Below are 24,032 nucleotides of genomic sequence, written 5' to 3' on the forward strand. Positions count from 1 at the left end.
CTGTCTTAAGTGTTTTTGTTGTTGTTGTTTGAGGATCCCAATGTCCCCAGCTAGATTTAAAGGTTTTTTTAGGAGCTTTTTACAAATGTGCTTGTGCCTATCCAAAATATGTGGCCTTCAGAGCTCGACGCTAGGCTCCTTGAGCCACACAAAGCACAGGCAAACTGAGAAAACCTTCTCATTAATCTAACGGCACGTTAAAGTGCAGCATTTACAGAAATAAAAACTGAGAACACTAATCGGGTACAGAAATGTGGTGTGAATACAGCTGTTGCTATGGTGACTTATGAAGTTGAAATGAAAGTAACGGTGGTTTAGGAAGATTGGAGCGTAAACGGTCTCGTATCATGGTTCAGATGTTGCTGTGGGTGTGGAGAAGTAAGAACAGTCCATTAAAATTTCTGACATAGCACAGATATGATGCTCTTGTGAAACAATACCCATAGATAAGGTGACATACCGTATATTTTAACACAAGGAAAAATTACATTGACAGTCACGTATTTAACAGAAATATCAATAGGTTTGACATCCATATATATTGTTAACTGTCTCTGACACAAGCTTGATGACTGGTTGCTAGAGGTTTGCTGCATGCTTTGTCCATTTAACCCCCCCATAATAATTCAATGGGATCTTTCCAGAACTGGTAAACTTGTTGCTGTGCTTATGATCCAGTGCTGGTTCAGCTTCAGCAACGTGACCCCAAACCATAACGTTTCCACCAAGCTTCAGAATTTTCTCTTTTCCTGAAAAAACATCGAAGCATCACTTTAGCTATGGACGTAGAACGGACCAAACCAGAGGCTTCACGACTCCAGAGTTGCTTCTCTAACCACTAGGCCACAACGACGCCGCACATTAAAAGCAAGTTTTCTCAGATGTGGATCCTTGATGCTGTTAAGAAGATGCTCATTTTTAATACAAAGTCATATTGAAATAATAATAATATAACATATTGGACTGATTTAAACTATTTTAAAATCGCATGTTTTTTTAGTCGACACCATCAAGAAAAACAACAGTAGAACTCATGACTATGTTTGATTGTGAAAGTTATATTTAACTATTTTACAAGCAGACATTTGGCCTTTTAACGGTAGGAAGACTGCGGATGATGCCAAGTGTGACAGTGAGTCTTACATGATTAATTGCACGACCCTGAACCTGAAGGCTACAGTATACAGAATATTTTTCACACCTGCGTTTTTCCTCTACTCAAGTTGAAATGTGAAAAAGGCTTGTTTCCACCAACCCTAGCATTGTCGTCATATAGTGTTCTTTATATAGAGTTACATGTACTGTGGGTTTTACACATTGTGGTTTCTAAATTGAAGGTTGCGCTAATGTAATCACATTAAAATGCAGGGCTATTAAATATTTCCTGCTGGATTCACATACAGTTCTAAATATAAATGCTTCTAATTTCATAAATCCACTGAATAACATATTTCCATTAATGTTTCTTTGTGTATGTAAACACATTTTCTGTGTAAGGTGTCATGTTTTGGAGCCCGGTGTTAATGCCTCTGTGCACGCTCTGCATTAATTACCCTCCTCGCAGTGCATCACCTGTGTCTCCTATTTCCACCCAGGGACTCCACTTCCTGTCATCCTCTCCAGTGAGTGCTTTCACGAGGGTGGCGTGTGTCTGCTGTGCATTTATGCATTACCGCCCCGTACGATGATTTCCCACCAGTCTGTTTTGACTCTTAGCGGGCCAGCCAGTCAAACGCTTCATGGTCCAGTCAAAGGCAGGGTGCTGTGTGGTTCAGCAGATAACAGGAACGCTGTGAGGTGGAATTAGCTGCCGCGCTGTCAACCAGCCTCAAGTCTGTTTGCTGCCTCTTGGTTGGGAGCTCCCCCAGAGCTCTGTGGGGGGGCACAGAGCTGGCTGTGTGGGGCATCCCCTAGTAGATTTATCCAGCCTAGTGCTCACTATTCAAAGTTCCATCTTATATCTTCTCTTGCCCTGTGGATCAATGTCTGTCTCAATGCCAATATTAGATACCTGCCTTAACCTGAACTATAACCCTGACCACTGAGGAGGTGCGCTACAGAAGACATAATTGAAGAGGACCATATTTAAACACAAGTCCATCCTTACTAGATGGTCACTCAGCCACACAGAAGCTGAGCTTCCTGTGTTTCAGGTGACTCATTCCTGAGGCTTATTCACCAGGTTTATAAATGCCCTCTGCTTGCTCCAAGCCAAGCATCTGCCTATAATTTCACTTGCTGCTTGCTTACTTAAGGTTGCAACAACTAATGGACGAAATTCATCAATCCTAAGTATAACAATAGTTGCCAACGGTTTTCATAATCACTCGTTTGGTGCTATGTTAGGATGCGTGGTAAGCATGTTACAAACTTCTTCTAAGTCAGTCAATTCTTTGCCAAAGCTCACATTATTTCACCATCTACCTTGATTCTGGAATGAATGTGGCAGAGACCAGCAATACAGCGGAGATAAAGGCAGCATCTAACATTATTAAAGCAGAGAACGATTTGGAGGAAAAATGGGATACAATGGCAGAATATTTCTGTATGAGCACTGGAGAAGAAAACCATGCTGGAATCATGAATGATATTACCAACACACAGTGATATACAGTTATATACCGTAAGTGTGGTCATCCATTTGTGTGGCAAAGCCAAGGAAGAATCAATGGTGGAATGTATGATAAGGAAAAATCCTCCTAGAAGGGGAAGTCGTGAATTAGTATCAAGTTTTGCAGAGAATTTATTTATTTTAATATTATAGTCTTTTGCCACCATCACACACCATGTTACCTTTGGTAGCAAAATTGTAGCTAGCAGACCAATCTTCTGTAGTGATTACCACATCTTTCACTTCAGATTGGGTACTTGGGTACTAAAGGTTTTTTTTCCATGTTAAACCTGTGATTAACTGGCACCAGGTCTAGGGTGTGGTAACTCCACCTTCCAGTGTAAGGGATTAGGCTCTGACCCAGATAAGAGGGTGTAGAGTGTTGGTGGTACCTTGCACTGGATGAAATGCAGAATCTTCCACGTGCTGAACTGTCCTTGAGCAAGACACTGAAGCTCTGCCCTGCTTGGTGAATGTGTGTGTGCACTTGTGTGAGCGAATAGACGGTAGCTGACAGTGAATCCATTGGCCGACTGGGGCCTTTCTGGGTGGAGTTTGCATGTTCATTGGATCATTGGTGATTCTAAATTGGCTGTAGGTAGACTGGTGACCTGTCCAGGGTGTACCCCGCCTCTCCCCCAATGACGGCTTTCCATGGCTACAGGGGAACAGGGACCATCCCTGTGTTCCCCCAGGTCCTATGTTTCCCGCGTTGTATGTGACCAGGGAACATAGGACCCTTTTTTTAAAAAAGGGTTAGGGTTAGGGTTAAGGTTAGGGTCCTGTGGAACATAGGTACGCTCCCAGGGGAACACATGCCAACCGACACTGGACAGATCTGGACAGTCAATCCCCGAATAAAACCAGAAACAGAAACCGAGAGAAAATGAATGAATAAAGCACTGCTGGTGAATGAAAAGCATGTATCAGAATAAGAAATCAGATAATCAGAGAAGGAAACTACTCTACAACCAGACTGCCTACTTGGAGTTTGCCAAACCCCCAATTAAGACTAGACTAAGACAGACTTCATTGTCATTCAAGTATACATCAAGTGTACACAGAGCATAATTTCATTTCTTTGCTCAGCATAGTATTAGAATATACAACAGCAGGTTAGTTAGGTAAGCTATGTATAGAGGCGGGCGTGGTGATAGCAGAATGCTATTGCATAAAAACCAAATGAACAATTTCAGTAACAAGCTACTGTTTAACATACCCAACATTACTTGACTAATAACAAATACATATTAAAGTAACAGTCAGTAATAGTGAGTGACAACCAAGGTACACCAGAAACACTGAAAGCAAAAAGTGATCATGTAAAATGACAAATGACAAAGACTCTCCAGGAGTTAGAGTTGCCTGCAATGGGCTATTACACTCAGTCTTTCCAACTTTGTCATTATTTGTGCAGACAGACTGCCTCCGTAAAATGTCAATGTTATCAGTTTAAAAGGATTATATTATAATTGAAGACAATAACAACTGAGTAAATGCGCATTAAGTGAAGGGATGTGAGTGCCTTCAGGGGGCCTTCTGTTGGTTGTGTTTTCTGTCCGTCAATTAAAAGTAAAAACGTACCAACGCCAAAGTTTCCTTTGACCCCTGCTTTCTGCTACCCTCTCATATTATGTTGCTCGCGTCAGGGATATGATTGCAAGTCAATAATTTAATTTGAAACAGAATGACTTTCAAAGCTGTCCACCTTTAATGTCAGCCCAAAAGACACATCAAAGGGAATTTAATCTATGTGGACCGTGAGACATGAAAGCTTTAGCAAATGAGGCTGCTGGCTGCTTGTAGCATCATGTGGCAAACACTGGCCGCCCAGAAAAGGTCACCAGGTTGTTATTCCCGGGCAGGTTCCAGACTGGCCAGACCCCCAGTCACCCACAGCAGGTCACTGAGGTTCACATCAGGGACAGATACTGTGGGCACTGAGAAGAGTTGAGTTTGATTCGCAGCTCACTTGTGATTATAAAGGACGGCGTTCTTAATCAGCTTTCTCCCTGGGATTCATTATGCAGCCGGCAGTGAGTAATGAGCATGTTCAGAGCTTTGAAGCTCATTTTAATCATGGCACAGAAGACTATTACTAAGCAACAGGAACTTGCAGATATCTCAAGAGGACACATGGACACGGTGGTTGGAGTGATGTTCATCTAAGCAGAACTGATAAAGTCAAAGAGGCACTTGTGGTTATCCTGCTCTGTGTAGCATGGTGGCATCCTTATAATTCCCTCTAAGTATTGCACACTCGGATGCGTGAACATTCACAAAAACAGATTCCCCTTCCCTAAAGGGAATACAAGGCTTTTGTTCTTAAATAGTGTCTACTTTGTCACACGTTCAGTTGTTTGTGTGTAGACTGAATTCCCAAAGACAATTTTATATCAGCTATTCCATCCAGGTGAGAAAGTGACCCATCATCAGGATTATTTCTGTTTTTTATTTTGATCTTGAAAGTGCTTTAAAGACCTCTGTGTATTTTTATTGTGTTAGTCCGTGGTTTAGAATCATTATTCTGCATGGCCTCATACTTAATGGAATGTGAATGTCAATGCGGTGTTGTATAATATCTCAGACTGCGTAATGCCTGAATATCCAATGCAGCTGACTGCTAAAGGCATTCACTACAAGTAAGAATTATTTGATAGAAATTGTAATTTTCATAAAAGCAAAATACCACAGTGTTTACATGTCTTGGTTATTTCTTTTTTATTTTCCAGTAAGCAGCCATTAGTTTCACACAATTTTCAGATGGAAAAAAGCTAAACTGGTCTTTACACTTTTACTCTTTATTTAACGCTGTGTAGCTGTCTGTGCTACTACTATGTTATCTACACTGATGGTTTATGAGTTTTCTCTTGAAGTAATTACTTAAAAGTGCTTGCTTATGGGCTGAAATAGGGGTTAACATTTTGGAGCTTATCAAGTAGGTGATGTTTTTTTATAGCAGTAATTTCAGTGTCATCAAATGCAATTAATTTCACTTATGGTGGACCTCATGTCATTGTCCATCTTACAAAACACCTGTCAGGGAATGGTCGTTGTCTCTTAAGATTCAGTTGTAAAAACAAAATTGCATACAATTCACAGATCACCGCTGTACCACTGTACTTTTGTGTGTATGAATGGTGTGGTAGCATGTATGTCCATTCAGTGTGTGACTGGCACATCGATGATTATTAAATGCTCAGAAAAGTTATAAATACTCAGAAATAGTGAAAATTAAACTAGTCTTACTGTTATTTAGTATTATCGTTATAACATAAGCACACTAGCCATAATAACTTAGTAGTAACTGAGGTAAAGTTACGTGACAATTAAATGTGTCTATCTACATCAACATAAATTACGTGCACTGTGGTATATTTTAACATTTACTTCAACTTTATTCTCTGTCATTGCCACTTCTCTATGGGTGAATATTGGTTGGTTGTATCTAACATGGCGCCCATGAAACACATGACCAGCTCAGAACCAATCAGCATAGAGGGATAGCTCAGACGGTCCTTTCTCCATTCTTGGCTTGACTCTCTCTAATGTATGGCTCTGCTTGGCTTTACTTTTGAGGAGCTGTTCCATCCCACCATCTGGTTATATATAATATATGGTTATTGTGATGAGTTAGACAAAGCAATATTCAAATGCTCAGAAAATGATAGTCAATAGATTAATTCAAATAATAATTTGCAAAATCCCCAATCACATCACTTTCAGAGAACCTCCCAATGTGTAATTGTGTAAGCCCACCAAGTTCACCGCTACCTCTTACATTGCATCTCCACTGAATAATAGTGGAGATTTGGTAACAGAATCAATGAGTTTTAGCTAGTTTTAATTACTCGCATTTTAACTGACTCAATATCGGTGGCTTTACTGCCTGTACTTGTAGAAATAATAAATCTGCAATAAATTTGATCTGCAATAAGTGTTTTTTTATTTTATTTTATTAACTGCAATAATTCCAACATATCCATTTGATACCTAGATAAAAACATATTTTTGGTCACATACATGTATTATTTCTTTACTTTTACTATCACCCTCACATCCCTCTATTTTCAGGGGCACCAATGTAATTAGACAAGTTAATATAATGATAAATGAAATTATTTAATACTTTGTCAAGAGTCCTTTGCACACCATGGGACTCACGGACAACAAAAGAACATGGTAATTGTCTTTCCCAGCACTCTGTGAGTCTTCCTGCCTTCAGTTTTAGCAGTATGTTCGACTGGGCTGAGTTCAGTAGACTGACTTGGTTTAACTTCAAAAACTGGGATTTCCATAGTATTCAGAGTATGTTTTGGGACACTTACAAAGGTCCCAGAAATCCAGGTATTGAATGTTACAGGGAAAGACAACATGTCCTCTAGCACTGAGAGGACACAAAGGAACAGTGTAGTGAATGTGTGGGTGTGCATTTAAGAATGGAAGAGGGTGGACACAGACAGCCTTGAAAATTACCTTAGAGGAGAGTTTGTTCATTATAAACACACCGATTAAAACCAACGACAGGAGAAGTAAATAACGCTGATGATCCCGTGACAATACAATGTTCTGCTGAGAAACCTTTGGACACAGGCACACACAATAACAGTTTAGGAACAAAAAAAAGAAAGAAAGAAAACAAAACAAGAAGAACAGCACAAGGTGTTGAATTCACTAGATCACAAAGTGATCAAGTATCAGTGGGATACAGAGGCCCCTCCCCTCAACCCATCCTGAATCAATAAGAGACACATAACAAAAGACAAAGCCTTAAAATACTGTCCATGTAGGTAATACTGTAATACCGTAGGATTTTACATAAACAACTTCATTACTTCTATTGACGGGATAAACACAGATACTGACTATATGAGCCACTTATACAGCTCTGCATTCATTTAATGTGGGGAGAGTGTGTGGGACTAACTACTGTTATTAATGCCTTATTCCCACTGGGGCCAAATGCGACTAAATTGGATCCATTTATGATGTTCGACCATGTTCTATCAAAAGAAAGAAAACAAACAAGCCTGCTGTAGTGCAATAAGGTAGTTGTACATTTGAACAAGCCCTCCAACACAAGTGGCCGTATGTCCCAGTGACCCATAGGAGTACATACAGATATGCTTCAGTTAAAAATACTGATATGATGTGAAAATATTCACATCATATCACATTCACCATCTATTTTCTTTATGGAATTTGAAAAACAATATAAATAAAAAGTCAGATTTTATTTGTCTAATGTATTGTGGACCCAATCTCATCCTTACTTCACGTTAGTACTGGAAGGATTTGTTGCTGTATATTTGTGAAACGGAAACAAAATCAAATTTTAATTAATTTAATTTTTTTTTATTTAATTTGTAAATAAATGATAGTTCCTATATTTTCTATAATGGAGAAAAACAGTCAGCGTGATGTGATTTAAAAACACAGAGTAGTGAAATGAATTAGCTGCTTTTTAAAAGGATTGTTTGGTTTTTTGGTATGTTTTAATTTACTTTTACAGATTCATTAAAATGAAAATAGTTTCAACACCTTGGAGTTTTTTCTATTTAACTTTCTTATTAAGCTTTTATTAAGTACAGTTTATAGTACTTCATCCAACACTGCAAATGCCACCTTCATGGCATTTTGGAAACAACAGTTGCACGTTATGCATGAGTGGAGGGAAAACCAGTATTCATATGGTTTTGTTATGAATCATATTCTGAGTAGGTGGCTCTGCATTTGAAACTCTCCTTTTAGAATGAAATTCCTCATTTGACATCTCCTCACTTGCCAAACCCAGAGGCCCCGGTGGAACACGGAAAACACACACACACAAAAAAGGAAAGAGAAAAGAATGTGGCCTCTGCGAGGAGATGCTTGTTTCCATGGCGACGCAGAGCGTGTGCTTGTGTGCATGATGACCTCACACGCCGCATATCCTGCTTCTTCTGCCAGGATGCAGACAGGCTGCCTCCACATGGCACATGGTGCAGTCACATGTCAGGCTCTCCCTTACAGGAGGACTCCGTGTTGGAAACGCGACAGATCCGCAGGAGAGTCCTGAGTTTACCTTCATTATGATCAAAAACAGGCCTCCTACTGTTGGGACATGGGAACACTGAAACTCAAGAAGTGTTTTCCATACACGAGATTGATCGGTTCTCACCAGGACTACGTCTTTCACGAATTCACATCATAAAAACAGTCTGATTGAGTCCATTTATGAGTAGACAACTGTTCAGGCCATTCATAGGAAGTGAGCGTGCATGTTGATGTGCACCATGTCCTGCATGTTTTGCAGACTCCTATTTCCAGTAGTGAGTGTGTATCTGACACGGTAAACCCCCAGCCACCTGTTGCATGTGTAACAGACAAAATAATACAGTTAGATATTGACAGTAAATTGCACTTTGACACTCTATGTATTAACAGACCTCTTGCCATCTGTTGACAGCATAAAAATAACGCTGGCACGTCCTCATATAAAGCTGCTATTTTAGGTGACCATTGCTAATTTAAACACTCCGGAGACACAGAGCAAATAGTGACATTTGTCATTTGAATTTGAATGTGTGAAAAACAGAAGTCATTAAGAGCAATTTTTCACTTGAATGCGCCAATCTAGACACAGGACCCAGAACTAAACAGCGAGTGGAAGAATGTGCCAAAATTGCACTTACAGTATTTTTCTGAAGAAATTTCAGGTTGTTGATAAAATGTTTAAACGTAAACATTTTCATAATGTACTTCTCTGAGCTAAAACTCTGGTGTTGTCCTTACCTACAGGTTACTATGCTACAATGTCACTTGTGGTCAAAACTAAACTGAACTAAAATGACTTTGCCACCCCTGGTCTATGGGAGAAAGGGCTGGTGGTGTGAGGGATTTCACACCTTGAGGATAGCAGCTGTTTTTCATTTTGTTACTTCTGGCTTTGATGATCTTTTTCCAGAAGGCAGCGTGGTGAACCGTCTGTATCCAGGGCAGGTGTGAGGCCTGGAAATGTGAGCGTCTTTCTTCTGGAGTTGGCCAGGGTAAATGTCCCTGAGGGGGAGGTAGTGATGGGCCGATGGTTCTCCTCTGTGCAGATGCTGAACCACACAGAGCAGCAGTAGGACAGGATGCTCTCTATAGCTGACCTGTAGACGTTAGGGAGGAGGAGCTGAGGGAGCTGAGCGGACCTTAGCTTCCTGAGTAGGTACAGTCTTTCTCATGCCTTGCTCACCTGGTGAGAGATGTGTGTAGGCCAGGTGAGGTCAGCAGAGATGTGAACACCAAGGAACTTGAAGACATCCACCTCCTAAACCTCCTCTCCCTGTATACAGACTGCTGAGTGCGCTCAGATTTCCTAAAGTCCACTATAAGTTACTTTATCTTTGAGGTGTTTCAGCCCAGGTTATTGTCATGGTTGTGCTGACTCATTGTTGTTTTTAGATATCAGTCCTGCAATGGTGACACCGTCTGTTGGTGGTGGGGATGAAGGGAAAGTCATGGGTGAACAGTGAGTAGAGTATTCTTAACTACTGCTGTTACATATTAGAGCAACTTTAATGTAGTTTATCTCATAATGCGATAATGCATTACCATTTGTCATTGTGGTAAATGCTGATGCTTGCCGCTACTTCACCAACAGACTGTAACAGTATACATGTACTCTACGTGATCAAAATACACTACAGTGCCAAAAGTGTTCACTTACCCATCCAAAAGAAAGAATGAAAGAATGGGTGGCTCTCAGGAGCTCAGTGAATTCCACTGTGGTGCTGTGATAGGATGACACCTGCGCAACAGCTGTTAGTGGTATTATAACAAATTGGAAGTGATTGGGAACGTGTCAGGCCACGTAGCAGAGCAGGGTCAGCAGATACTGATGAGCATAGTGCACAGAGGACACCAACTTTCTGCAGTCAGTGGCTACAGACCTCCAAACTTCATGTGGCCTTCAGATTAGTTCTAGTGTGTAGAGAGTTTCATTCAAGCTATAATTACCAAGAACAATGCAAAGTGTTGGATGCAGTGGAGTAAAGCACGCCACCACTGAACTCTAGAGCAGTGGAGATGTTCTCTAGAGCGACGAATCATGACCTTTCATCTGCCAATCTGATGGACCAATCTGAGTTTGGTGGTTGCCCGGACAACGGTTCTTGTCTTACTGCATTGTGCCAAGTGTGAAGTTTGGTGGGGGGCTGTTTTTCAGGAGCTGGGCTTGGCCCCTTAGTTCCAGTGAAAGGAACTCTGAATGCTTCAGCATACCAAGAGATTTTGAACAATTCCATGATCCCAACTTTGTGGGAACAGTTCCTTCCTGTTCCAACATGACTGTGGACCAGTTCTGAAAGCAAGGTCCATAAAGACATGGATGAATGAGTTTGGTTTGGAAGAACTTGACTGACCTGCACAGAGTCCTGGCCTTCACCTGACAGAATACCTTTGGGATGAATTAGACTATGAGTTCATCCACCATCAGTGTCGAACCACATGAACGCGCTTCTGGAAGAATGGTCAAAAATTCCCATAAACATACTCCTAAACTTTCTTATAAGAGTTGAAGCTGTTATAGCAGAGTGGGCTGATGTCATATTAAACTCTGTGGATTAATCCATAGAGTTTAATATGACATCAGCCCAATGGGATGTAACTCAAGTTCATATGCATGTCAAGTCAGGTGAGCAACACTGTTGGCAATATAGTGTATGTAGAAGCCTCTGTCTACTTGCTTTGTGTGCTTGTGGAACACTTTTTTATGGTATGGGTAAACAAACATTCCACAAAGAGGCCACCTTTGCGACGATCCGAAGCAAATCCCTGCAGCCAGGTTCCTACATGTAGTGGTAAAGCTTGAAACCAGGCAACCAATACCTGTTTGTAATGTTTTGTGCTAGTATTCATCTTGTTACTAGAATTGTCTTTTTCTATAACTGAATAGCCTACACATTGTGTGTGGCAGGTATCTGAAGTTCCACAACCGGCCACAAGAGAGAGACAAACAACTATTCTATATTTTCCTGGTCTTTAGTTTCCCACTGACAGAAGCATTGTGCAGTGAAAGACAAAATACATCTGATGGAAATGATTAGCCTTATATATACATATATATATATACATAAATAGAGTGACAATTAACAACATGGAAAAAGTCAGGTTGAAACATTTAACATTTAGGGTTATTCCTGTGTAAGAAAATTCATCTGCAAGTGGTTTAGTTTTAAAATGACTTCAAATTTGTCCAGGACTGGTTTTAATTGCAGGTTTCTGCAGGTTACACTGTGTCTACAGTCATGAAGAGATCGATTTAAGTAAAACTACCAGCATGACGTCAAACAGAGCTTGAAGATAATGTGAGGAGGTGGTATGTTCAAGGGCTGATCGATGAGAGGTAGACCTTTCAAAAATCCACCAGAGGACATGTGGTTCAGGTCTGGATCTACCAATTTATGTTCCTTGATAATTGGGTATAAATGAATTAAACCACTCTGATCTGCACCAGAACATCTAAGTATGCTTTGTGATTTGAGCCAGATAACAAGTGAAACACGGGTCCTTTGTCCTGGATTTTAAAATATGAGAGGTGCAACCATTTAAATTTTATTTTTTTTTGTATATACAGATTTGTGGCCCAGCACTACGTATGTTTTTTCATCAGCAGAACAAGTGTGTACAGTTGCTATGGAAGCGTGAATGTTGAACTCTTTATTTATGGGTTAAAGTCCTGAGCTGAAAAATCTAGTGAAGGAATGGTTCTTAATGATGATCTGTATGTCTGAATGACTGAAACTGCTAAATTCAACCTGTAAAACAAGTGAAAACGACCTGTTCTTGATTAATGTTGCTTCTGCTAAAATGATGAACAAGTAGATTTAAGAAAAGTTTTTGAGATGTTTGTATTTTGTATTTGTACATTTGTAAATTAGTTACCAAAGTCAGGGCTACAATATTTCCTTGAAATGTAGAGGGCAAGTGTCATGTAGGGAAAAAATTGACTACACAATACTTGAGTAAATGTTACTGAGTACACAGAGACTGGGTTTGCCAGGTTTTACAAAGCTCTTGAACAAGAAGAGCAGAAGCTTTCAAGGCAGAATAAACCTTCAAGCTGAATCCTGGTCCCTGGTCTGTAGACGGCTGTAAAATTGGAGATTGGACAAGGAGACATGATGAATGCATCAGAACCTCACTGACGATTTTCACGTCAGCTGGGTTTACAGGGAGACAACCCGCTCATAGATTTCTTTTAATAATTTAAGATTATGTCCACGGGGAGATAAATCACAAAAATACAGGATTACCAGCAGGAACCTGAATTTATCTGAATATTTAAGACCATAGAGATCAGTTGTGACATTATTCTTATTTTTGAGCTCTTCATTCTTCGGTGACGGACGCCTTCCTCTGGGACAGCACTAGATCCTTCACCTGTGGCGTCAGGGCCATGAGCTCTGCACGGACGCTCCTCGCCTCCTCTTCATGCTCCTCGGCCTTACTGTCCTCAACCTCCTCCTGCTTCCTGCCCTGACTCTGGCTCACCAGCTGCTTCACCACCAGGCTCTGGTAGGCAGAAAGCAGCTGCTGCTGGTCCTGCAACACAAGGCGCACACATCCGCACACATCAGCACACAAATGCTCTGTAACGCTACAGCTGCAGCAGATGGAGACGACAAACAGCTGCCGAGGCTGAAAACTAGATTAAACAGCCCCTGGATAAAGCAGTTGGGAAGCATTTCGACCACAGTGAAGCACAAACACACATCTGTTAAGCTGAGCTGAACGTTCCCTGTTGAATGGAAATCCACACCTGGTTTTAAAGGCAGTGAGATGAGGTCCGTGTTAATTGGTTTTATCTGTTAGAGTCTGAGCCCTGGGATGTTTGTGACTTACAAATGTGTCCATATGCTGATGCATTTTTACTTATTTAAGCAGTTTACTAAAGTATATTGGATTTCTATTTATATAATGAAATAGGTTTAAAGTGTAGAATGTCAGACTTAAATTAATGTTCTAAACATCTATCTTTCTGTCTTTAGTTTGTCCTCAGCAACTGAGGTGCGTGCTTGAGGCATAGACTTAATAAAGATGGATGTAGTAGAGCTTCATAGGTCATGAGCTCCACCTCCTCCATGTTAGTGGAAACTAAAATACAATTCATATATTTTATCAAGGTTGAATTCAGTCATTTTAGGTAGTTAACATAATTCTAGTGCAGGTGTAAATGTCCATTCTTCTGATAAGTTTTGTTTTAGTTGGTTATTTGACACTATAGAAACAGCAAGTGAGATCATGGCAAGTTGCCATGCCAACAGCTCCATGACAGAGTTGGAATACATAAATAAGTGCAATGTGTAATAATAAATGGAGGTAGAGCACAGCGCAAACACATTGTCCATATTCATATACGGTCATGTGTGCGTTTTAGTCAACACTGAGATGTTTACTTCACTATAGTTTAACTACGTCCCCTAAAATAATTGCACCTTTCATTTGTCATCAGAATGACATTCTGCTACAGACTAAACTGGTCCTGAGTCAGTGAGTGTCAGACGTACCACGGGCATTCGGCCTGTGAGTGTGCCGATGATCTGAGGCACGCAGCGCCCCGGGGCGTGTAGCATGCAGTGGGTGCTGGCTTGGAAAAGCAGGACGCTGGTGAGGTGGAGGATAAGAGCTGGATCCTCCGTGTCCTTCAGCTGCTCACTGAGAGCCTGGCGGTGCAGGAACAGGGCTTGTCTGGAGGACACACATGCAGCCATACCTCTTAACTTTTCTCACAGTTTTAAATAGGGCTGTAAGTAATAAGTACACACTAAAAAAATGAACAAAATGAGCATTCCCATTACCTCTCCTTTTTCTTGTCTCCTTTCTTCAGCATGAAGCCACACACCTCGGCACATGTCTCTATGTTAGTCAGAAAGTCTTCAATGGTCTGTAACAAAGTGAAGACAACAGGTTATGCTGTGCCTTCGGTACAGGCAAATCTAATCTAAACAAATAATGCTGCCATCTTTCTTAAATCACTAGATAAATGCCGTCTGTCTGCCCGCAGCATAAATGAAAGGACTTGGTCAGTCCGGGCTGAATTCACGGCTACTGAAAATTGAAACTACTACTATTTGAAATATGATATGATATAAAATCATTAAACAAAACATCTGAAATACTTACTTTGCCATTCAAGCAGTTATGCAACTTCATGAGAGGCCCTTTAGTCTCCTCTGGCAGTTTGCCCAAAATCTTCACTCTGACCTGAGGCAACACATCACAGTCAATCGAAACGAAACAGGTTGGATCCCAACAAGAGTCGCGTAAGGTTCCAAGCATATTCACTCATTCACTTCGAGTACTTTCAGGCTGGTGAGTAAAAAAACACAGACGCTGACCTCAGAGGTGATGGCGCTGGGATTCTCCACAGACATCATCATGTCAGCAGCCAGGAAGTTCACCAGAATGTTGGCAACGTCAGTGCACACGGTCTTCAGGACGTGCTTGGAGATTTGGACCTGAGTTTCATCTGCACAATCAAACAGTCTGTTAACACCGAACATCAGGCTCTTTTTCTCGTTCAGTCAAGAAAATGAAACAAAAACTTGGGGATAGCTGTGTGTTTGTAATGGGCATTGTTAAAAAAAAGAAATATTTTGACATTTTAGGGACATGCAGGGCAAATACAGGTCAGTCAATATATAACCATTATAACCTTGCCTTTCACAGCTTTAGGGATGTTTCCCCCTCATTTTTGAACCTACATTTCCGCTCCACTTGCATGACAAGCATCTCCTCTGTCCCACAGAACTTAGATATTGTCAGTCACTCACTAAGACCTGTTCATAATATGCAGGACACATCTGTCTCAAAGTGTGCAGAGTTCCAATGGTAGGTGACACTAGTGGATGTATTAGTTTATGATGCTGGTGAGCAAGTACAATAGGACAATAGCCTTCAAAAAAGGTGGACAGTTAGGCAAAGTTAGCTAGCAAGTTTTCTGCTCTATGAAAGGTGGTTTCACTCACATTAGACACATTACCACATGTACGCATCTCTTTCTCATCTTTTTCTAATACACATCCAAAGCTGGGATTTTGAACATCCCTGCTTCAGCACGAACTACCTCATGAAAGGCTTGTCCAAGACTCATATGAAATGAAATGACTCTGGATGGACTATATGGCTACACTTTGACCCAATCACTATTGGAAACAAGGCAACACATCCAGGTAGATGTCACCATGGTGGAGGAGGGATGTTGCTATCAGCTGTTGACCAATTTGGTGCTAAAGACTGACAGAAAATCAGCTCTGAAACCTTCTACTAGAGATTTTCTGATTCTAAGGTGCACCCATGACTGTTTGTGAAGATTGTGAAGACAGCTTGGTGCTGCTTTACCAGTGGAGGAGATTTACCAGAGAAGAACTTGGTGCCTTTTTCAAACAGTCGAATGTTGTTATAAAGGTTGGTGATCTCCTCCTGTAGATCCTTCATGCTCTTCTTCTTGTTGGCCCCTGATGGAGAACTGCTAGATGACATGAACACCGTTCGCAACACCTCCTGATAGTTTTTAGTCAGAGGCCTGTGGACACATTGGCGGCAAGAAAACAGACTGGTTGTCGGTAGTTTACTTGGAAAAGCATGAGCAGAGAAAAGTAACTTTAGAATGAAACCTGTGCGTTACCTTACTAAATGCTCGGCCAGTTCGGAGAGGATTTCTTCGGGGCAGTCACTCACCCGTTGTTCTAAAACAGCTACGATCTCCTCCTGGGTCATAAATGGTGCTTCAGTCTGTTTGTTGCGATCTTGGCAAAGGTAAAACACATGCTAATTAGTCTCACTGGGATAGCATAGTTGCATTTGTCTTGCATGAAGGGAAAAAAGGTCAAAACCCCAAGGGAGAGATCCATAGCCAACCAGCCATTACACTCTTGTTGCAGTAAAAAGCCCCACTGAGCAGCTTAATACACATAGAGAGACATTATCTCTTTTTGAAGATTAAATGGCTTTGTGGCACTTGGCGTACTTTGCTGCGAGGGTCCGGTTTCTTCATCGCTGTCCTCATCTTTCCTCCCTTTCTTCTTGGTTTTGCGAATCCGGATCTCTCTGGCATTACCTCCTCCACCTGCTTTCACGCTGCCGCTGCCCTCTGGGATAAAAACCGTTAACAGATGATATGTATGTCATTCAGAAGATGAAGATCACAGTCATATTGGCATTTGGGCATTAAAATCTAACCAGTCTGTCCTACAGGCAAGTCCATACAGTCCAGACGCATCGACTGTATATAAACATGATGCTTTTGGCCACATTTGACACAGGACATAATTTTTCCCTTACTTCTTGTTTTCTGTTGATAGATGATGATTTTGTCTATTTAAAATATAAGCAGTAAAAATCCTGCAAAAAGCAAACAAATTGGGTGAAAATTAAAAACGGTTACTGTGTGGACTGCTCATGATGGGGCAAACACCGCAGGTTGAAGTTCCTGACAACTTCTATATGTGTGTCAGTGTGCGTTTGGTAGGGAGGATTTAACTGACCAGAAGCCTTCTTCCTGCGCTCTGCTTCTCTCTTTTCCTTTTTAGAGGGCGCTGAGGCCTCTGTCATGACAGACGCTTGTTTCATATCCTCTTCAGTTATCAGAAACACAGGATTATTCTTTACTTCCTGAAAACACACACATATTGTTGGCTCACAGTTGTAAAGTGTTTTCTTCATATGGATATGGATGACAAAGGAGGCTGTACCTTCCGAGCTTTATTCTGCATGGCTTCGTCAAATAAAGAGAGACAGTTGTTGATGAACTTCTCACTGACAACAAATGTGCCTTCCAGCACTCTGCAGGCGGACTGGATGTTAGTGTTCCTAATAGCCTGGCTGATCACCATCCCGATGTCTTCCATCGATAGGCAGCTGGGCAAAATTGGCTAAAGGCAGGGATGAAGACAAGAATGAGTAACAGAAATCACAAAAACATGCTATTTATATTCAAACCTGCAACTTCTCCAATATGATCAGTTGTTACTGTACTGACCTGGAGGTCAGTCCATGTGGCGGAGTTGACTGCTTCCTCAACAGAAGCCTCCACCTGGTCCACCAAAGCCTGACCCACACAGGCTGCTCTGAGGAACAGCAGTTTGTTGGATTTGAAGCGCTTCTTAATGTAGCTGGAGGGATCCGGGATTCCCAGTCTGACCAACGCATCAAACTCTGGAAGAGAAGCATTGTATTCATAGTTAGGAAAATGTATACAGACATTTCACAAAGCAAAGCTGTTCAAGTTCATAGCTGAAAAAAAAATACGCCACAAATAGAAGAAATCTACCTAAATATCCATTTTGCTGGAGGAAAGAGTCGACCCAGGTGTTCTGTGTTTTGGAGTAGATATCAGGGATGTAAACAGCTTTGTCTTGCCGGCCTCCAACCACACTTCCTTTCAGACGTCCAGAGTTAACAAACTCCTCCAAGACAGCTGGCAACAACAATACATGTAACATTACATATAAAAATATGCCTGCTTTCAAAAGAAAGAAAGAAAAAAAACAGACACTCACAATACAGAAGATGTTCTTGAAATCCAAATGTTCCTATCATGCTGCTGACAGGTGTCGGCCTGCAGAATAAAGCAAAACACACAGTCCATTAGAATGCAGTATGGATGAATAAAATATGACACGTCTCTTGTGGGAAATTTTTTGTTTTCTCTCTCCATGTGGTGTTTATAGTATTCGGACAGAGAGCAGTCTATAACAGCCTACAGAAGATGATGTCACACTATCAGGGACAGCAGAGAATCATAAAGGAAAGAGACATTCGTAAACACGCAGCCCACAGCTGCATGATCTTTATGGGTCAATGAAGTGGTTCTCCTTTGTGAAGAAAGCACCTGGTCATCTCCTTCAATTGTAACTTCAATCAAAATGCTGAAATCTGCCACGGTCTCAGGGGCACAGGACACCATCAGACCTCTGAAAGTGTCCTATATCGTGTCAGGCACTAAGTTGATGGCAACAAAGCTTCACGTGGCAGCAGTTACAGTTTGCTGGCCCAAATGCCAACTAGCATGACATTCATGCTGGCTGGCTCTGGTTATTAACATTTTATTACAGAATAATTAGGTTAAATTGATTTAGAATGCACTTGTCTTCCACGTTTATTTAAAAACCTAGGCTAATGCTGCCAGGTAGAACACACCCATTGAACTGTAGCCAATTTGGTTAATGTAAATATCACCTTCAGATTTTTCTTCATTCTTAGATATGATCTCACTTGACTGAAAATTTCTTTGTGTGAATATTGCCATAACAGGAGCCGCCCGTAAATTTAATTTAGTATTTTCTTTGAACATTGAGGGGAACTATCTGGTCTTATCGTGCGTTTACCTTGTGATTGCACTGAAAAGCCCTCTTATTCTGGCTCGGTGACGGGAGACAAAAGCTGGAGTAAATATGACACCTCTGTTGTACTGGTCCATTTCTCCCTGGATGAGCTTCCCGAGACGCTTTGACAGCTCCTAAAAATATATGAGAAAATATAGTTGTCAGTTTTTCCTCAACAATGAAGTCAGAAAGCAGCAACCTTTTAAAAGACCGCAAAGAGGAATCCCTGAAATACATAAAAAGACTGCGTACTTTATGACTATATTTCCTCTGTGATAAATAAGTGCAGGTAAAGACTGACTTGCCTCAGTTAAGAATTCGCCTGGGAGGTCGTAGCTTTTACATAGTTCAGCGATGGTGATCAAACCAGCTTCCTGCAGTTTGTCATTCACCTCCTCGGCCAAACGGTCCAGGTACGTTCTGCGGAACACAAAATCATCCACATCATCACAACAGGTTTAAGTCTCTCCTTTTGGGCATTTACATTTCATTTACATGTTTGCCTCCTAATTTAAAATCTCTACCCCCACCTGTCTAGATCAGAGACGTCCAGACTTTTTTTACTGAAGGCCAAATACTGAATAAATATACAGATTCTGTTGCTATCTCGCAGATCTTTAGTGCTGCCATTATTTAGTCCAGTGTTCTTTGATTAATCTTGTTTTGTGGAGAAGTAATAGCACATGAATAAAGCTTTTTAAATCCTGAATGTTTGTGTTCCTAATAACCTGGCTGCTCCATGAATTTGAGTTTTTCCTAGCAGACTCAACCTAGAAAATGAGGTCTGCATGGATATAGATCAGTCTCTGTTGACTCCATCTGTATTTGGACAAGGTAAAAACTTTTAGTAAGGGTAAAATATTATAATGTATAAAAGCTCTTCAAATTTTCTCACAAAACAGGACATATCTCACAGCTCATTTGCTACTCTTCATGGGTGATCACCCTGATGAAGGCAAGGTGGGCAAAATAAATAAAGCTTGAAGTGACAGACAAGATTGCATGTGCAATATGTTTTGTTAACCCCCGTCTACAGAATGGGAGCCCAAATGTCACCATGTATGCGAGGATGTGCAGTCTGTTCTATATTATATAGACAGATATCGCCTTGTTCTTTGACAACTGTGTGGTCATATCTTATACTCACTCATCAATCAGCTGCCCCAGCACAAGTTGAACCCCTCTGTCACATTTCACGATGTCACTTGCTCTGTTTTCAATGTGGACCCAATCCACATTAAGAATCTGAAAGGAAGATCATGACAACATCCGTAGGTCATGTGAAAAAGAGATTTTTACAGCTGCATTAATTCTGTATCTAAACACAGCAGGTAATGTTGCAACACACACCTGCTGAAGGTCCACAATGTTGATTCTCCCTATGGAAAAAGAAAGATCACATAAGTTCATTAAATCCCATAAAAACTATACCTTATTTTAAATATACAATGCTTAGACATGACAGCTCCTAGCAGTTGTCAGTCGTGAGGGTAAGATTTATTTGATATTAATGTTTCTCGGTTAAAATGACCTCCATGGACGTAGAGTTCATCTCGGATCTCTCTGCTGATCTGAGCTGGGGTGATGTACTCCTTTCCGTCAAGTGTGTGCACCACATCCAGCTTCTTATCCTGGACCAGTTTTGCAATGATTTCAACACAATTCCTCTCCGACAGCCTGGGGAAAAGTTGACAGAAGTGGCGTGGCGTTACCCCAGCAGTTAGACAGACGTGCGTTTTATTTTTCTTGTTTGTTTTTTATTTTTGTAATGACTCACTCGGAAGGATAACGTTCACAACGAAAACAGTTACGTTCAACTATAACTTTAATAGCTATCTTTATTAGCTTTGATGCTAACAGTTGCTCGTAGCAGTCTGAAGCGTTAGTTAGCCTACGTACGATTACCTTTGCACAGTGTCAGCAAACTGTGCTCTCTGGAAGTCGGCGGCAAGGCGACGAATTTCCTCCCACTCGTCCGCCATTATTACGAGTAGATATGTGTGCAAAACTCCACAGCTGTCAGGAATTTCTCTTCCTACCCAGTTGAAAGAGGAGTCAGCTAACTTAACTAAGCAGACAGGCTAGCCGTAGCCACACGTCAACATACAGTGACGTACAACGGAGAGCGAAAAGAGTCAAATCTCACACTGCCAACTTCAGCGCTGACGTAAGCAGACGAAATAGCATAAAATGGGACACACGATAAAATAATAAATATATCATAATATTTTAAAGCACGTAGACTGACCAAAATGTAGACATAAGCTACTTAAGTGGTCGGTAACTGAACTACAAATGCACCGATTTCCTGTAATGATTTTTTACACAGAAGATTTAAATTTGATTTGGACCCTTGAAATTTCTGTGAGATTGATCATTGATCATTGATCATTGATCATTTGTTGCACAAGTGTCCTTATGATTACACATTTTGGTCTTATTAACCCATTGACAACATTTCGCCTTTTGGCCTACAAAGATATTATTTATTTCATAGATAACATGGATGATTTTTTTTTTCCAGATATGATAAACCTTGTGATTATTTGGGGGTATACATATGTGTAAGTGGAGTGGAAGTATTCCCTCCTCATCGCATTTTCTCTCTTTTTCCCTATCTTTTATTTACAGTTCCCTTAAGTGAACTGATGAATAACAAAGTTTAAGTTTTAGATATTATTAGATATTGTAGATATGTTGTTTTTCTTTTTTGTTTGTTCACTGTTCATATTTTTCATTGTTTGTTTTTTTCCATGAATCTTACTCAACTGGTGCTTTAACATAATTTGTATTGTCAGTAAAACTGCACTGATTTAGGGGCAGAGTTTAACCCTTCTATTATTTTGTGGTCAGTTTGACCCCAATCAATGTTTAAACTCTAAATATATGATTAACATCATTTGTTTTTGCCTCATATTGATCACATTATAATAAAAACTGATCAAATGCTATTAAAGGACTATGGCTCTTAAGGTGTTTCTTAGAAGCCTCAACAGAGTCTAATAGTCTCTGGCAGACTGTTCCAGAGGCGAGGGGCTGCAACAGAAAAGGCCCAGTCCCCTGCCTTTTTGCCACGATCTGAGGATCTGAGGGTTCTGGTGGTGGTGTAAGGGATGAGAAGCTCAGAGATATTTGAAGGGGAGGGACCATGGAGACATCTATAAACAATCAGAACAACCGGGCGATAGTGTTTTGGACTAGTTGGAGATGGGAGATGGTGGTCTTGACAGTCTGCTTACAACTCTCAATTGGAATCTTTGCCCACTCTTCACATGCAAAAGCCTCTAACATCATGATTTTTAATGGCTTATGTGACGTCTCTATCTTCTTTAAATCCCACCGAAGATTTTCAGTCGGCGTTAAATCTGGTGACTGAGGAGACCACTCCAGGATATTCCAGGATGTTTTTCTCCACCAAGCTTGTTTTCAAGAGTGGAGTGCGTTCTTGGAGTCAGTCCCTGTTTATTTAGAGCACGTTTATTGTTACCAGCCTTTATTACGTCATCCTGTAAGGGTCATGTCCTGACTAATTTGCTAAGAGCTTGATAAAGTTTTAGGCGGTTTTTCATGGTCAGGCAGGTTTACAGCTGTTCCAAGTTTTAAACTTGCTTATAATGCTCCCAATGGTGTCTCTTGGAATATTACATTTTGGACACCTTCTTATCTCCATGGCCTGTCCGGTGTGACAAAATAATCTCCTCTCTCAGCTTTTGTGGAAGCTCCTTTGTCTTTCCCATGATTACAATTCACCTTGAATAGCTTCATGAGTGGGGTTTATATGTGCATCACAGCTGAAGCAAAGGAAGGGTCATTATACAGCTCCCAAAGGCTTAATTATGTTTCATCTCCACTTCAGGCCACATGAACTGCCAGAAAGCTTTGACAACAATAATTTTATACGGGTGCTGAACAATTGTGATATGCCTATCTTAGCCAAATAAAAATACTGCTACACAAAAAACTGCATCATGCATTGTCTGAGTTGATTTCATTTATCACTCACCCCATAAAGTGAAATATTGTTTTTTGAATATTTCCGATTGTAACTGTAGGTATTTTGGCAGGTTAATGTGTTAGTTGTCATTATGACAAAATGAAAGTCTCCCACACATTGTCTCGATTTTTTGCAAAAGTAGAAAATGTAGGTAGAAGAGAACAGAAGCATCATAATGCATAATTATATAATCTGTTTTTTAATCCAAACGGTGCATTAGCCATACAGCACAAAGGTTAAAAGAAAAAAAGAAAAAAAAACATGTAAAAAAATAGGAAATGAAACCATTGCATTATTGAGCACAAAGGGTCATTATTATTTATTCACACTTATTTTCATTCACCCACCAGTAGGTCATAAAATATACTTTGTATGCTATGCTTGCTGATTACATAGTGAGAATAAATAGCCAAAATAGACCATCTACACTGAAATATGGTAATGGAGCAAACACAAGTTGCAGTGTAAGTCTTTCACCTCTGGGGGGCAGCACACTACAAGCCATTAAACTCCTTCCAGGGAACTTAACAGATGGTGCTGGACCGCGTGAAGCACTCCATCATGTCGGCAAAGACCTGGTAGGAGTGAAACACATAATTATATGTCATGTGCATATTCACTGCAGGCCTATATGTAATTAATTGCAAGTTAATTTTTAAAAAAGCACAATCTCAATGAGAAAACTGTCCCTCTGTGTCTGGCAAAAGTGAACTATGTCTCACAGCCACGAGTGCTCTAATAAGCTGCTGCGCTGAAGAAGTTTAACTTTCTGCACAATTCGCTCCCATGTCAGTGTACAGTGTGGCTTGCAGTGTGGTCCAACAGTTTGATAAAACTCACACTTCTTTGTGAGCTAAAGAAGAAACTAATCAGTAGCCTCGAGCTAAGTTTTAGAATCAGGAGAAAAGTTGTAAGTAGATTTGTTCAAACTTTAGGATATATTATATGATTCTCCCTCTATGTAATTTCTGCCTTCAAGCTCAGATTTAAATGACCAGTCAAGGTAAAGGAACTTTATGAGATTAAAGTGCGTTATTAAGGATTTTTTTTTTTCTTTTCATGGGTTTCGGTGTGT

The 24,032-nt window shown here is 40.6% G+C and overlaps 1 protein-coding gene across 1 annotated transcript; it reads right to left on the bottom strand.

The window, feature by feature from the left end:
• Positions 1-12,467: 12,467 nt before the first annotated feature.
• On the bottom strand, positions 12,468-21,074 carry ufl1 (UFM1-specific ligase 1). Its single transcript, XM_047574252.1, has 19 exons — positions 20,869-21,074; positions 20,495-20,640; positions 20,314-20,342; positions 20,111-20,208; positions 19,269-19,383; positions 18,967-19,097; positions 18,139-18,197; positions 17,910-18,056; positions 17,619-17,794; positions 17,332-17,511; positions 17,125-17,251; positions 16,608-16,730; positions 16,266-16,386; positions 15,997-16,163; positions 14,977-15,107; positions 14,762-14,842; positions 14,437-14,522; positions 14,146-14,326; positions 12,468-13,180 (listed from the first exon to the last, which is right to left on the bottom strand). The coding sequence occupies exons 1-19, from the start codon at positions 20,943-20,945 to the stop codon at positions 12,968-12,970; spliced, it is 2,388 nt and encodes a 795-aa protein (XP_047430208.1). The 5' UTR covers positions 20,946-21,074; the 3' UTR covers positions 12,468-12,967.
• Positions 21,075-24,032: the final 2,958 nt, after the last annotated feature.

This window comes from Mugil cephalus, chromosome 21, assembly GCF_022458985.1.
Source record: "Mugil cephalus isolate CIBA_MC_2020 chromosome 21, CIBA_Mcephalus_1.1, whole genome shotgun sequence".
NCBI classification, from domain to species: domain Eukaryota; kingdom Metazoa; phylum Chordata; class Actinopteri; order Mugiliformes; family Mugilidae; genus Mugil; species Mugil cephalus.

Coding starts and splice junctions, on each gene's coding strand:
- ufl1 (XM_047574252.1), bottom strand. CDS start 20,945: ATGGCGGACGAGTGGGAGGAAATTCGTCGCCTTGCCGCCGACTTCCAG. Junction 18,198..18,966: donor CTTTTCAGTGCAATCACAAG/GTAAACGCACGA, acceptor TTTATTCTGCAG/GCCGACACCTGTCAGCAGCA. Junction 13,181..14,145: donor TCACAGGCCGAATGCCCGTG/GTACGTCTGACA, acceptor CTTGTGTTGCAG/GACCAGCAGCAGCTGCTTTC.